The sequence below is a fragment of the Pseudopipra pipra genome, chromosome Z (assembly GCF_036250125.1).
Source record: "Pseudopipra pipra isolate bDixPip1 chromosome Z, bDixPip1.hap1, whole genome shotgun sequence".
NCBI lineage: Eukaryota > Metazoa > Chordata > Aves > Passeriformes > Pipridae > Pseudopipra > Pseudopipra pipra.
Genome location: NC_087581.1, coordinates 55,495,387 through 55,511,077, shown reverse-complemented (window position 1 = coordinate 55,511,077; position 15,691 = coordinate 55,495,387). Strand labels below are relative to the sequence as shown.

At 41.6% G+C, this 15,691-nt stretch overlaps 1 protein-coding gene across 1 annotated transcript; it reads left to right on the top strand.

The window, feature by feature from the left end:
- The first annotated feature begins 557 nt into the window (after positions 1-557).
- CDO1 (cysteine dioxygenase type 1) lies at positions 558-10,357 on the top strand. Its single transcript, XM_064641153.1, has 5 exons — positions 558-821; positions 3,072-3,149; positions 4,621-4,778; positions 7,224-7,393; positions 9,604-10,357. Exons 1-5 carry the CDS (start codon positions 643-645, stop codon positions 9,631-9,633), a joined length of 615 nt encoding a protein of 204 aa, XP_064497223.1. The 5' UTR covers positions 558-642; the 3' UTR covers positions 9,634-10,357.
- Positions 10,358-15,691: the final 5,334 nt, after the last annotated feature.

The following is a 15,691-nucleotide window of genomic DNA, read 5'->3' as shown; positions in this document are numbered from 1 at the left end:
CTGCCAGTATATATGTTTGACAAAGTGAGGAGTGCAAGGACCGTCTGTTGTCTTAGCATGGCCTGTTTCTAGATGTCACTCTGACTGCTAGTGGTCACGGCAGCTCTAAATGTGATTCCAGAGTGCCCTGGCTTTCAAGAAACAGCACTTTCAACGGGCAGGCTCTCTGTGGGAAACCTCCGGCAGCAATTTTCTGTGTGATTCAAATAGCTGTGTGTCTTGTTTTGCTTTTCAATAGAGCTCCTAGATGTATTGTTCAAATCAACCTGTGGTATAAGCAATGGAGGCAGCGGCAGGCTTTGTAAGCCGCAGACCTTGTCGAGAAGGGATGAAGAGGCCTGGCAGGGACAGGGGGAGATGCTTTCCGCCCAGCAGCGACAGCTCTTTCTCCCGTTCCTCCTGCCGGGGACACCGGAGCGCCGGGCGCCCGCCCCGCTCGCTCGGGCAGCACCGCGGGCAGCCACCCCCGGCTGCCCCCGCCCGCCGGGGTCGGCGGCCGCGCTCCCGGGGACGGGCTCGCTGGCCACGGGCCCGCCCGCCGGGGCGGTGTAGGCTCCCGCCGTGCCTCCCGGCGCATAAAGGCAGGCGGCGGGGGCCGGGCAGGGGCAGCGGCTGGCGGCGGCACGGCAGCGACCGGCGGCGATGGAGCAGCCGGTGCAGACCGAGACGTGGAAGGCGCAGAGCCTGGAGGAGCTGGTCCGCATCCTCCACAAGATATTCGCCGAGGACAAAGTCAGCGTGGAGGAGGTGCAGGCGCTGATGGAGTCGTACGAGAGCAACCCCGAGGAGTGGCTGAAATACGCCAAATTCGACCAGTACAGGTACAGAACAGCACGGAACACGGAGACCCCCGGCCGCGCAAGCGGTGCCGGCGGCGGGGCTGAGCCGCGAACGGGCACCGGGGACCGCCGTGACGCAGGGCGCACACCCCCAGCCGACAGCCCCTCCGAGGGGGCGAAGGGCAGAGGCCCCGGGGCGGGGGGCCGGGGGGCACAAGCCGGAGCCGGGAGGCGACGGGGGCGGGGAGCGGGCGGGGCGGCCGCGGCCAATGGCGGCACCGGCGGCACGGCCGGGCGGCGGCACCGGGACCCCGCACCGGGACCCCGCACCGGGCACCCGGCCCTGCACCGGCCCCGGCGGCCCCCGGCCGCGGTTCTGCCCGAGACACCGCCGGGGCGCGGCGCCGCTCCGGCCGCGGGGATGTCCCGAGGGAGAAAGAGAAGCTTGCCTAAGCAACCAAAATAGACGAATAAATATATACATAAATAAAGAGGGGGAAAGAGCCCAGGAGAAGCACATCGGCGGCGCGGGTGTTGCGCGGATGCTGGGGAGGGGGCGCAGTGACCCGCGCAAAGCGGGTGTTGGGTGTCCGTGGCTGCATGTCCTGCCTTACCACGGGGTTGTGCCGCCGGCCCCCGTGCTCCGGTCTCGTCCTTCTGCGGCGTAGTGCAGGTCGAGACTTTTTGCTGCTCGCCGGTAGGAAGGAAAATACACATTAGGGTTTTAACTCGCTCCTGCTTTGTTAACAACTGATTTATTCCTGTCATTGTTGACTTCTCTGTCTTAAACGACAAGATAAATGCATTTTATTCGAGTGTTTCCTTAAAAAAAAGAAGGAACAAAAAAGAAAAAGAAAAAACTATCCAGCAACCAAAAGCCAAACATATCCCCCACACCCCAAAACTTTTTCTTTTTAACCCTGCTATTATGCAAACATCATTCTGGCTTGACTTTTCTTTAGCCTCCTTTCACCTCGTTTTGGCCATCCTCCATTCAGGACAAATCATGAAATTTGTAACAGAACATAGGAAACTAAGCATCAGGAAAATAAAGTGTGTTAACATTAGAAGAATGCATGGTAACCTTTTATTTATTTATTTAGTTATTTATTTATTTATTTAGTTAGTTATTTATTTATAGCCAGCCAGATCTTATGTTCTGACATCATAATAAAAAGATACCTACCTGATACATACACAGATTGTGGATGCAGTGAGAGGCAGCATACAGACATAGATGTTATGCTTTGGAAGTAGTTTATTGTGAGTAAAATAGAGGTGGTCTTATGGGGATGCTAATTTGAAAGCATTCAGCTGACATCAGTGCACTTTCTGTGTGCCCTTGCTTGCATCTTTCAGGAGAGGCTGAGGTGTCCCATCATCCACATAAATATTTTCTTTATTTGGCAAAGTAAAGAGCAAATAGTCAGGACTACAGCCAAATTGAAATTTGAAGGTCCCACGGGGTTACTTGTACCATATCAGCTAGAAGCATCAGCCCCAGATCAAAAGAGCCACACTGTGTAAAGTAATGCATAGAGCAAGATCCCAGTTCTTTATCCAGTGACCTTTTCAATAGAACAAGATGAGCAGCAGCTCAAGGGAGGATTGCAGGAGAGAAAAAAGGAACAAGCATAAGATTTTTTTTTAAAAGAAATTTTGCTATGATAAACTTAGTTTAGAAGTAGATACTGGCAAAAGTTCCCTCACAGGTGCTTTATCCACACAAAAATGCTACAGTACAAGAAAGGGAACTTTCAGGAACAGAGTGAGAGGACCATGTACAGGAAGCCTAACATCTTCATTCTTTGGTTTTTTTGGCTTTGTACAAAAGAGTGCTGTGTAACAGAAGGAAAGCCAAGAATATCGGAAAAGGAGCTGCAGAAGAATGTAACTATGTATTTTTCTTGTTTCATTGCAGTCCTCTGTTTCTAATTATAAGCCAGCTGCTGAAGTGACTTCATTCAATAACTATTTTGATTTGATCCTGTCTACCACTCTAGTCTCAGACTCACAGTTCCCAAACTCCAGTCATCTATGTAATGCAAAAGAAATATAATTCTAAAATATTAGATATCTACTTCTTTCTCCTTCCTAGAAAAACAACGCTTACCAAAAAAAAAAAAAAGTTAGAAATACAATTTCATTTTTTTCTAAATAAAAATTGGATTTCAAGAACAAAAAAGAAAAGGGATTTTTATATGTCACAACCTTCTTTCATAAATTTATTTGTATAATTTTGTCTTTTATAGGCATATCAGTACATTAAAAAGCAAACACTTTGTATTTCAGGTACACAAGAAATCTTGTGGACAATGGAAATGGAAAGTTCAACTTGATGATCTTGTGTTGGGGTGAAGGGCATGGCAGGTTTGTATTCAAAGACTATGGTTTTAGCAAACATATAAATCCACCATGTCTTTCACTGTCATACTTGGCTTTCTTCAGGTTCATATATCCCATCTCCTTCTTCAAAACAGACCATACTGCTGATGTGGCCTCCTGAGTTGTGTACACAGACTGTAACTTGGTTGTGTAGTCCTACACAGTGTGAGGAGGGTCTTTCATGGAGTGTTTGCTAAAGCAAAATAGGGAACAACAAAATTTGTGTGTTTTGACTGGATATTCTTACCTCTAAATAGAAAAACTAAGGAGATGTTGGAACACTTTTTTGTTTGCTGCAATTGAACATTTACAGTATTCTTTAGGGGATGCCATATCGTCATACTCAGAGTGATACAGGAACCGAGCCCACCACCTCTACTCCTTCTGGGCTATTCCCATAAAGCCTGTAATTTGTGTCAAACAGTGTTTGAGTTGGATGAGAATTTGCTAGAGCTAGACCGAGACCATAAATTGTTATTGCTTCCTAAATGAAAAGGATCAGATTTTCTCATGGTCTGTGGAAGGACCACGACAACGTGGCATTTGTAAACTGTTCTGTGCCTAAAGCAAGCTCTGGTCTCTTGGCATCTCAGTTTGTAACAAATGCTGTTGTTTGTTTACCAGAAACAGTAATGTACGAGTACGAGTTTTTGATTGAAACTCATTCCAGGAGGATCAAATTCCCCCTTCTCCCTTGCCCCTGATGACTGATGAGCTCTCCCTTTGTCATAATCCCATTGATTTCTATAACAGTCAGTACAATATTTAAAGAAAAGAAAAGCCAAAACCACACTACATATCTAGTCCTTATATAGTCTCCAAATGCAGTAATTAAAACACAATTCAGAGCAAGAAGACAGATCAAGTAAGCAAACAAAACAGATCCTGTTGGTTTTTCATGTCTTGCCAGGAAAATAAACAGGTCAGTGTAGCTGGTTGTACTTAGTACTATCAGAGTGAGAAGTACCGCATTTTTTTCTTCAGCAATGCCTGTGCACCCCAGCAGTAAAGAGACCATAGAAATTAAGCAGAATTAGCTCATTTCTTCCTGTTTTTGGAGCAAATATCAGGTATACTTGCAAGTTTATACCAGCCTCTGCCTGGAATCATGGTGGACGCATCATTTTGTTTCTTGGTGCAGAAGAGTTTCTGAATTTCTGAAGAAATTTTCTGTCCTACTCCTTCCCTAGACTTTCTTTGTATTTCTCTGTGTCAAAGTCTTGGTTTGATCAATATCTGGCTATTCTTCTAATCCTGCTGTATGCGAGCTTATCTCAATACCTTTCTAAAGTAGCAGTTTTAAGTAGGCATACCTTAATGCATGACTCCTGTGCAATGGAATTTCATTCTAAGGCTTCTGTCTAAGTACAATGTGCTATGTCATCTGTCTTGTTTGTTGTACTGAAATTAAATAAGCATATCACACTGAGTTTGGTTATTCTTTTTACATATATAGCAGCATCCATGATCACACTGACTCACACTGCTTTATGAAGATCCTCCAGGGAAATCTAAAGGAGACTCTGTTTCAATGGCCTGAAAAAAAAGGGAATGGTGAAATGACTAAGAAATCTGAACGGGTTTTGAGGGACAATCAATGTGCCTACATTAATGGTAAGCTATTAAGCTTGTTTTGACAACTACCTACCATGAGTCCTATTCCTAAAAGAAGAGTTCATCTGCTCTCTAGTCTCCTACCTTTAACAGTATAATACTTTCTGAACAGTTTAAGATTGTGACTCTCTAGATTCTTCACAAACCTGTATTTAGATTCAGTAAAACATCCGCAACAAAAATGTTCTTTTAACTCACTCTTAAGACATTGCAGTAATTGCCTGATTCTCTAATATGCTGGATATCTCCTCTAGACAAATCAGCCTTTCAGCACCATGCTTCTAATGACTAAAACTGCTTGTAAACAAAGACCTTGAATAGTATTTTCTAAGATATAAGAGAACCAAAGTTTAGATAGCTTAATCACCTTGCTTTTTTCCAAAGAAATAAACCTCTTGCACAGTCATGGAAAATCTATGTCAATAATGTAAAACCTGTCTATGAAATAAATGGATCAGCCACGAGCAGAGGCCCCCATTCTCAGTGCTACTTCTTGTCCAAATCAACAAAAGACTGAAGTGCAGTGTCAGCAGAATTGAAATTCCCAATCTACAAAAAATTGTCTGATTACACAGGTGTTGAGAATGACGAGGACACCACCAGTAAGACTGCCTAGGTTCCTAAATCCATGCCATCACATGTATCTGTAGCTATTACCACTCTGTGTTATGCTGGAGGTCAACCTGGAGTAGCCATCTGGGTGTAATGTATTCTGGTGCTATGAAAGACACTGCACATCATGCTGAACAGCAATGAGTTTGACAGAACAAAGGTCAAGCACCAGCAAAGTGGGTCATCTGCCTTTTATGTCATGGGTTAAACATTGGAGGACACACCTGGTGGGGCTGAGCTTGGGAACTTCCCAGCTGGAGGAAGCCTCATGTTGGATTATGAAGTTAGCCAGGGTAAGGCACTGGGGAAGAAAGACTGGTGTTCTGCAGCCCTCTGTTGAAGGTATGCCACATTAAGTGGCACAAAATCAATAGGGCAGGAAACACAAAAAGGATCTTGACACATCTGCTGATGTTCCCATTCCAGGGACAGGGGTTCTCAAATGCCATCAGGTTTTCTTACCTATGCAGTTCTTTTCAGTGCAAACAACCGCACACTGAGTGCATCTGATCCAAAACTTCCTTGGTTGTTTTTAAAATTTCATATTCAGTTCTCTAAGGCAGTTTGGATCTCTGCCATGTTTCATAACAGATGTTTTGGTTTAAACATAATGTGTTAAACAAGCAGAAGGAAAATACTGACAGTGTGTTGATCACCATAACTACATCAGTAGTAAATGTCTTCACGTTTCTATTGCATGCTTCTAACTTAAATGTTAGAACTCACTAAACTCTGTTTATTTGGGTTCTGGAATGATGAGCACAGATTTAGGACTTCCCCACACACACACACACTGCATCCTCTATAAATAAAGTATGTTAACAACACTTAGGTCTTACCTTTCAAATGTAGTGTTCAGAGTGTACTCATGACTCTCAGGGTATCATGCCTATGTTGCACAATATAGGTCTAGGTATTACATAAAAAATTCAAGTACAAAAGCCTGAGTTGTTTTTACAGCACGATCATAAACTTAAATTCAAAGTTTCTTTTAAGGAACTCAAAAACTCCACTTCAGTGTAGAATGGACATGGTTTGTTTCATGGATGTGATTTTTCATACCTTACATTTCTATGTAATAGCTTGATTTCTACTCCACCAATGCAGTAACCACACAATATACAGTGCCTTGTTTTGCTATGTCTTCATTTATGTTTACTATTCAGTTATGATTGGAAGTATGGCAGTCACTACTAATTTGTCACCTTATTCAAAAAAAAACAAACAAATTTAAAGATTGTTCTCCAACCCAATAAACTGAGAGGATTAATTAGGAAACAGATGCCTGTAGTAGAAGACAACTATACCCCTGTCCATAAGTCCATGTCGCAAATGCATGCAGCTGATTCTTACTGTGACTGATATTCTTCTTACTTAGGTAAGGATTAGCAATACAAAGGCTTTTTCCCCATAAAATGTCTTCCTAATTTTTAGAAACACAAACCTTCCTGCTTCTGAAGCATCTATATCAACAGCTTTCCTAGGGTAAATGAACTGGAAGTCCCTTGGAAATGAGAGCTAGAAAATTACTGACAGTATGGTCTTCCTTACGCTTCTTGGGATTCCTATTGGCCTTTATCCTGTGATGGATAATCCAGAAATTGTATGAACTGTGGGAGGCAGTAACTCATTTGGAATTATTAGTATATTTAGAAATCTGTGCTAGAGAACAGGAGTCAAATTCCCTGTAGTGAGTTACTTGTTACCCATAAAAGTGCGGGCATGCCTAATTGCTCATGACTTTCAGTTTAGAAAGCATTTTTCCAGGCAATTAAGGTCTCCTTAGATCTTCCTGCTAATACAGTTTCTTGTTCCATGCCCTGGCTGGCGTAGACTCCATCGGCCTGCACCGTGTGGAGAACATAAGCCACACAGAGACTGCTGTTAGCCTGCACTTGTACAGCCCACCCTTTGACACCTGTAACACCTTCGATCAGAGGACTGGACACAAGCACAAAGTCACGATGACTTTCTACAGCCAGTATGGGGAAAGGACTGTCTGTGTAAGTATGAGATAACATGCTATTCATCTAGAACTGGGCTCTGAGCCCCTGCAAGGACAGTGCCAGGGGCTGCCCTCTCGCCTGCACAGGGCAGGGCCCCAGTGCCTCAGGACAGGCAGGATGTCTGGCAGCTCTGCCCTTCCTGGGGGAGCACCATTTAGGACCAGCATAAAATCTGTTTCCAAGTACAGCTTGATTTGTCTATTTGCACTTCTCTTGTGTGTAGTTCTCTGCTTTGTAGCTTACCTCCTCTTCGTCATCAGATCAGTTCTGAGCAGAGAGGAGGATTAATGAGAAGTTTGCTGCTAGCTAAGCATCTTCAGGCAAATGACGGTAAATGCAACCTAGTCAATGGAAAACTGTGAAGTAGCTATGTTGTTTTGGACAGCTTTAGTCAGGTGTAACATTTCCTGACTAAATTGCTCTGCCAAAGGTGAAGCATCACATTTCAAGTCAGAGGTTTTAAATCTGGTAGCTTACTGTAAAGTAAAGAATTCTCTAATAAATTTAATTATTTAAAATCACAGCTTTCACACAGTAAGACTCGTTCTGAAACGGAGAGGAGGCTGGTTTTTGTCTGCATTCTTGGGCAATGGCATGAAATTTTATTTGGATAGGAAAGAAATCTTAAGGTTATTTTTAGGGTGACCAAGCAAGGACATCTGGGAGAGGTTAATAGGATTCCTTTCAGCACTATTCCATGCATTGGGAAATATAACTACTTATATATGGAAAAAGGACTGATTCCTGATGTTCAGCCACAGAGGTTCAAAGACTGTTTTGTTAGATACTGAACACTTTCATCTTCCATTGAATCCAGAAATTCAGGGCTCAGGATCTTCCTAGAGTGAGTCCTTAGTAAGATCCAGTTAAACTTTTATATAGTTAACAAGTATGATGTAATTTATTTCTTTGAAGTCTGTCACATCACCGAACAGCTGAAACACAAATTTTGACCTTCCAGAGTTTGAAAGGTCTTTGAGAAAGTAAACTTGAATTTATAATTCAGATTTTAAAGAGTAATTATTGTGGAAAAATGTTGAACAAAACTAATGCAAGGATTTAGTGTTTGCTTTCTTTTTAAGTCTTTATTGAATACGAAGTATGTAAGATAGTAAGTGAGACTAGGTGTTTTAACTTGGACTGTTTTCCTGCTCTGATCTTAACCCTCTGGCACTGTTTGTACCTTTTGTGGGAAACTGGATCTGGCTTACAGGAAAGAGGTAAATACTAATCATTGAGTCTCTTTCATGAGTTCCTGTAAATGGAATTCCAGTACGGGTGAAAGTGGTAGCAAGGCTGGGCCATGTCACCGCCTGAAATGACTTCATTCTACAAAACTCTTCTAGTCTCAGTTACTTGGTTTCTGGAAAGCTGACTGGAAAAGCAAATTTTCTTCTGATTTTCTTCTGCTTCCCAGATCACAAAAGGATAGAGGAAGACAGAGAGCTTTAAATTAAAAAATACCAGGAGACTAATGTAATGTATATATTGTATAATGTGTAATGTATAATGTGTATCTTTTATGAGTGAGAAGATCTGCCTAACTAAAGCATATTCATTGCTTCCTCTTTGTCTTAATTATTTTGCGGGTAAAACACAAGGGTAAATCCCTAGTGACTTCTGGCCATGATTAAGTCTTGATTAACTAGCTCTCCAGTAAATACATAATAAGTTATATAGGCCTAATAATAAAAATAGTATGTGTGTCAAAGGACTTGCCCAGAGAAGTAACTGCACGATTCAGGTACAAACCATGAGAATACCAATAGGAAAGTTCACTGAGGTACAACTGATTTTGTTGACTTCCATGTCTCAGCACATCAGTCCCTGCTGCCAGGAATTTTGCTGGGGGGAGGTAGTATATCTTTTTGCAACCTGTCTTCCAAGCTGTACATTAAAGCAGTTTCTGTCAAAATGAAGTAGAGTAGACTATCTGGGAGAGAACACAGCCTGAAGGAGGAAGCACTCCTCAGCAGTCCCTTCTGTCCTGGGCTTACTCATGGTCACACAGAGCCAGCCAATGGACAGGGTGATTCTGTCAGGCACATACTGCCTTTCACAAAACTCTGACAAGAAGAACTGAAAATAAATGCTGTAAGTATTTTAAGGTCCTGAGCTACTCTGGAAACAAAGGTCCATGATGAGACTGTGAAATAGGTGGTGACTATCTCTTTCCCTGAAATAACAACCTCTCTCTTTCCTTTTAGGCAACAGCAGTGCCACAGGAGAACAACTGAGAAGCACCAGCATGCATTTGCATAAGACCTGCTGAATCTTTAACCAGGGACAGAAGACTTGCATGGCTAAGGTCGACAGCCAGATATATTTTGATACCTTGTACATTGAAGAGTACAGTAGGGAAGCTTCCAGGCCACCTGCAGTTTCCTCAAGCAAATGCCGATTATGGGACACTAAGCTCACTAGTGCCATAAACTACTTCAGAGGTTAGATGCCTTGTCTTAGGCTCCTGTCAGAATTAAGTAGTTTGTTTTCTAATTCTAGCCTCTTTTTAACTGCACTTTTGATATCACACTGAGAATATCAGAAATAGGATTTTTAAACATCATCTGACACTTCTCAATAGATCTATGGGTATTTATGCTCTCAATGTAATTAGTAACTATATAAACTTCTAAGCTTCCAGTCACTTGTACCTATGTACACTAGATACAACTAACAGTAGCTTTTTGTTTAATTAAGTCTTTTATGTTTTAATGCTCTAGGCCATCTCGATAGTTTTGTGCATATTTTATTTTTATTTTTTACAGTTTAATTTTTCAGATCTTGTTTTAAATAGAAGCAGAGAAGTGCTTCATGCACAGTGATTTTCAAAATTGATTGCACAGAGATTTGGCTTTTAACAAGACTAATCATACTTAGTTCAGCTAATATCCAGTTCCCAAAGTATTCTGTATAGTTAATGAAGAAGAAAACTGAAATAAAACTGGATTTGTGCACAGATTTCAGAGTTTCAGCATTTTTCTCCTGGTGACTAAAATATTTATCACACTTTACCAAAACCCACATTCCTCATGAACATCTAGATCTTTTCCAAGCAAAACACTATTAGAAAATACTTAAAAAAGCTGTGAGTATTTCAACCATGCAAGGAATCCTGATTCCAATTAAATTGGTGGAAGTTCTGCCACTGAGTTTGCTGATGCTTAATTTTATCCTCCAGATTTAGTCAGAAGGAAAGAACCATCTTGAAAGGAGCTAACTCTAGTTAAACAAATCAAAATCAGCAGAGCTGCCTGCACTGAGGCCATCCCATTCCTTTAATGCAGCTAATAGCATGTGGCAAGTAGAGAATTCTTGTAGTCTTATAGGTGACTGCTGGTTACTCAGACAGCACTTTAAATTTTAGCAGTATTGGTTTTAGGTGAATCACCCTTCTGTATTGACAAACCCAGAAAATATTTACTTTATGAGACCCCATTTCCAAGGAGGTTGTGCCAAATTTTCAAGAAATATTTGAGCAGTGTAACTGTTTTGGATGAACCTATGCCTTATTGTGAGAGTGCCACAGCATCAGAGATGAGCTGAGACTGGCAGTCCAGCTCATGCAGGGTTTCTTACAGCAGGTTTCTCAGGACTACATCTAACTGGGCCCTGAGTATCTACAAGGACTGAGGCACTGCAGGCTATTTTGGCAAACCCTTCCAGTGTTTTACCACCGTCTTAGTTAAAAAGCCTTATGTTTAGTTGCCCCCCTTGCCTCTTGTTCTCCTCACCCTTCCCACAGAAAATTAGCAGTTTCATTTAACTAACTTCAAATATAGCATATTCATCAGGTTTTTGCTTACTAGGAAATATTAGAGAACAAACTCAATAGCTTGTAGACCACATGTTCAGTCAGGTGAGGGGCATGGAAAGATGAGAGAGACAGCCAAGAAGCACAGCAGTGATGACTGCAGCTAGCTGTACCATAGATACTAGTATTCCAGCTAGCCACACATACACCTAGCAAGTGAAGCAGAGAAAACACAGGCAGAAATGATAACAAAAATCTACCCAAGTTGTCCCAAACACTGTTTAGCTATTGTAAACATGCATTTCATAGGATAATACAGGAATTTCAGCATTTCAGAAGAAGGTACCTTCCCAGTACTTATGTCCTCCATTCCAGAAACACATGGGGGGTAGCCTGCCCAACATAAAGTGTTCAAATACAGGAAACCTCAAGAGTAATGTCTAATCGGTTCCAGAGTCCACAGAACACCCACCACCTTTGCTACTTCCTATAGGCTAGCCATATGTCATATGCAAGGGAAAGGATGACAACAGGGGCTCCTCAGGAATGGAAATGTTACCCCTGTCTGTGTGGCTGTGAGAAGGACTAGATTCACTGAAATTTTAGGGTGTGTTCTGGGAGGGTTTCACATACATATAACCAGCAAGTCAGTAGCTCTTTTCCTCCACATACTAAGATGTGGGATCTTTAATGTCTTCAACAGGACTTGTTGCTCAGAGAGAGTCCTTTGCTGAATAAACACAGTTTTTTAATGTTCTTGTAGATAATTGAGCCTAGAGTTACTTTGTGTCTAACTCAATATAAAATCTTGGCATGCACAAATCAGTTCAATTTGTTATTTAAGCCTGGGTGACAGCTGAGTCTCTTGATGCATTGTTCATCATCGTCCATTGTCAATGTATAGAGGAACACACCACAATCAAAATCCACCCTATATGTAACTCCTCTTCCATTACAGTTTTTTTTCATCAAACCACAACGATACAAGATGTGCTATTCACTAGCTAATCCCTATAATTATTTTTTCACACTCCTTTCATGACCAAGTGAGAGCTGTTTTGCAAGAATAGAGCCTCTCCGAGGGTAAAAGAGGTGACCTGCCACAGTGACTCTATTTGCAGAGATGAGCAGAACGAATCAAGCAGAAGGTCAGTGCTTTTCAACCATACTATATGCTCTGCTCTTGCCAGTTTAGCTCATGAAAGACTTTGCTGTCCTTGAATGTTAGTCTTATGTTCCGTGAATGGAGAGTAGCTCCATCCGCTCTGTTTGGTAAAGGCAGCAAAAACACCATGGAGCAGCTCTTCGAGACTATTCATGTCACTTGTAGCTCCTATGAAGCTTTTTTCAGTAATTTTATCTCAAATCTTTGAATCCTGTGGGTACTTAATACTATATGGTATTTCTTCAGGGATGAATGGCCACCAAAATAGGGACAGACAAACTCTTGTGATGTAGTTGATCTTTCACATATATCACAGAAGAGACATCTCAGGGTTTTTTTAACAAGTAATGAAACGTCTTGTGCGTTTTCCAGATCTGTTTCGTCTTTGCTTTTACTCTCCAATTCACTAAAAACTTTTGGTACAGACAGATGAGGGCATTATTTTCTCTTAAAACTTAACTTCTTGACATCTAAGGTGTACCTTCTTCCTGTCTCATTGCAGGCTGAGAGGAACACATAATATTAAAATCAACTCTATTTGCGCTTCACTTCCCAGAAGGAAAAATTTCTGTTCTGAACCACCAAGATAAAGTGTATATGCTGTTCACTGACTCCTGCTTAGGTTTATTTTTCATGCCTATTCTACTCTTTCAGGCCCCCGTGCTCTCCCCCAGGTTTAGTTTAGCTAATTGGTTTAGCTATGGCCAGTGGTGGTGCAGAACATTTTAAAACATGATGATTACATGTGAATTATTGTATTTCTTATGAGATGAAACTTCATTAATCTGCTTCTTTAATTCATAAAGATTAGAGGAATGACATAAGAGGATTGTGTGGCACATGCTACTCTTATCTGGCCAGTTTCCCTGAGATTCCCATGAATCTAGCTAGCATGAGAAAAACATATTCCCTGACCAGAAAGCAAAGCTTCTGCTGCAAAAGACAGCTACATCCTGTTCTTTGCTAATAGTCAGAATTCAGATTCAGACCCTCGGTATCTGTGGGTTTTCATTTTTGTTTGTTTTTTTTAAGTCACATTGTGAATGCAAAATGTTTGATTTTCATTGTAAGTCACTTACAAGGCCAGTTCTGAGAGCCACAGCCGGAAAAATAAACTTCCTCTTTTCTCCCCAGCTGAAAAAATGTCCCTGCAACACATTACCTGTTTGCAATGAGCACTTGATCAAATAAGATTGCTGAAAAATGCTTCTTCCCATGTTTAAATCTGAAGGCAGGTATACAGCTTTGCCCTTAAGAGAATTGCAAAACAGTTGTGTGAGTGCTTGGAGCCAGGTGCAGAGACCTCTTGTTGATCACTCTCTCAGTGCCTGGCCCTGAAAGTGCACGTCCCAAGCATAAGGACAGGCGACTCTGAGGAGCAGAAACAGCTCTGGACATTAAAGAACTACTTCTGTAAATGCTGAGGGTCTGTTACTACTGCAAAGATCAAGTTCATTTGAGTTCTGTTTACATGTGGTTATAGAAGGTATGGTTTGAACCTTTCACTGAACTATTGAAAAAAACCTACTGGGAGGCACTCAGACCTATGGCATATAGCTATTCCTCTGTCATAACCAGGGCTCTGAATGGGCCTCGGATTGCTGTTATGAGAATATTTACCAAGCATATTCATAGGGAGAAAACCAGTGTCTGTAAAAGCTTGCTTCGAGGGAAATGTGGACAATTAGTCCTATTTAAACTCAGAGGCTGGAGGAAGCCTTATCATCTTTTTGGGCTAGATCTTTATCTAATATAGGTTGGAACAGCAATGCTGTTGTTAGCCGACTTGCAATGTTTTACACTGGTTGAATCAGCCTTTACTGGTGAGTGCTTGATTCTGGTTACATTTATCACCTGAGACTTCAAGCTGTGTCCCTTCCTAAACATTGTTACTGATGAGTGAAAAGGTACTGCTTGGGAAAAGATTTCACAGCCAGTGTTTCACGTTCAGGAGTCTCCAGACAACAGGCAAGTGTGAGAGGAAAATCTTCATCCTGCATCACTGTATTAGTTAAAACAAACAGCACGCCTCTCTGCTTTTGCACTTCACGTTGTTGCTTCATGCAATATAAACACAGATTAAGGAGGTCCTTTAATTTGTTGTACCTACTTTGGGGGTTTGATGCCTTGCAAAAATAAAAACCTTGGGTTGGCCCCCGCTCTGTTGGCATAAAGCACTTGAAAAAAACCAGCTTAAGTCATCTTAAGTTTAAGACTCCCAAACTTGGCATTTTTGTTGACACAGTAGTTAAAGCATTCTGCAAAGGAGTGCAATACTCCAATTATAAAATTTCTCAAACCAGGTAGGAAAACAACTCAAGGTTCTCTATGAAACTGAATTACATGAAGTACAAAAATGTAAATTATTGTTGCCTTTTCATATGCAATGTCATATGAAATATGAATATCATTCACTCCATTCCTCTATGACTCATGAAAGCATGTTATAGATATTAGAATTTGAATCAGAAAGAATTAGAGAGAATTAGACTGTGAATCATGAAGTGAACTAAATTTTGCCCAAGTAATTTGTATAGCCTCAATTGCTTCAGCATCAGAGCTCCTAAAAATATTTATTCCTACTGTATCAAGTCTATGACAGATGAGTAATATCAAGTCCTTTAATTATAAGGGAACTGAGGCAAAGAGAAATTGGTGACTCTGTCAGACAGGGCAGTTAGCACTACAAAATATTTGAAAGTCCATGCTAGTTTCCCAGTCATTTAGCTCATCTGTATTTCTGTAGCTGCCTGAAAAAAATATCATCTTCCACGGAGAGCTAAAATATAAGGAGAGTAAATGCTCTTAATAGAGCATGCATGTCTATGAAGACAGGCTGAGAAAGTTTGGGCTGTTCAGCCTGGAGAAGAGAAGGTTGCATAGAGACCTCACAGATACCTTCCAGTATCCGAAAAGAGCCTACAGGGAACCTGAAGAGGGACTCTTCATGAGGAATTGTCCTGATAGGACAAGGGAACAGCTTCAAACTGAGAGAAGGTTTAGATTAGAGGAAGAAATTCTTTACTGTGAGGGTGGTGAGGCACTGGCACAAGTTGTCCAGAGATGCTGTGGATGCCCCATTCCTGGCAGTGCTTAAGACCAGGTTGGACAGGGCTTTGAGTAAGCTGGTTTAGTGAGAGACGTCCCTGCCCACAGCAGCAGAGTTGGAAAGAGGTGATCTTTAAAGTCTCTTCCAATCTATGCCATTCTATGATTTTGCAATGTATCATTCAGTTACCTCACACTTCTGTTGTAAGGCTATATAGTTGAACTAAGACCTAAAAATATTAAGTGTGTCTTTATGGGGAAAGCTCTCTTGAAAGAAATAGCATTAGATATTTTGTAGGAATCTTTGACTCTGAAGTCACAACCACCA

Excerpts from the sequence above, each read along its gene's own strand:
- CDO1 (XM_064641153.1), top strand. The coding sequence starts at position 643 with ATGGAGCAGCCGGTGCAGACCGAGACGTGGAAGGCGCAGAGCCTGGAG. Across the intron at positions 3,150-4,620 it reads TGGGGTGAAGGGCATGGCAG|CAGCATCCATGATCACACTG; the intron begins GTTTGTATTCAA and ends TTACATATATAG. Across the intron at positions 7,394-9,603 it reads ATGGGGAAAGGACTGTCTGT|GCAACAGCAGTGCCACAGGA; the intron begins GTAAGTATGAGA and ends CTTTCCTTTTAG.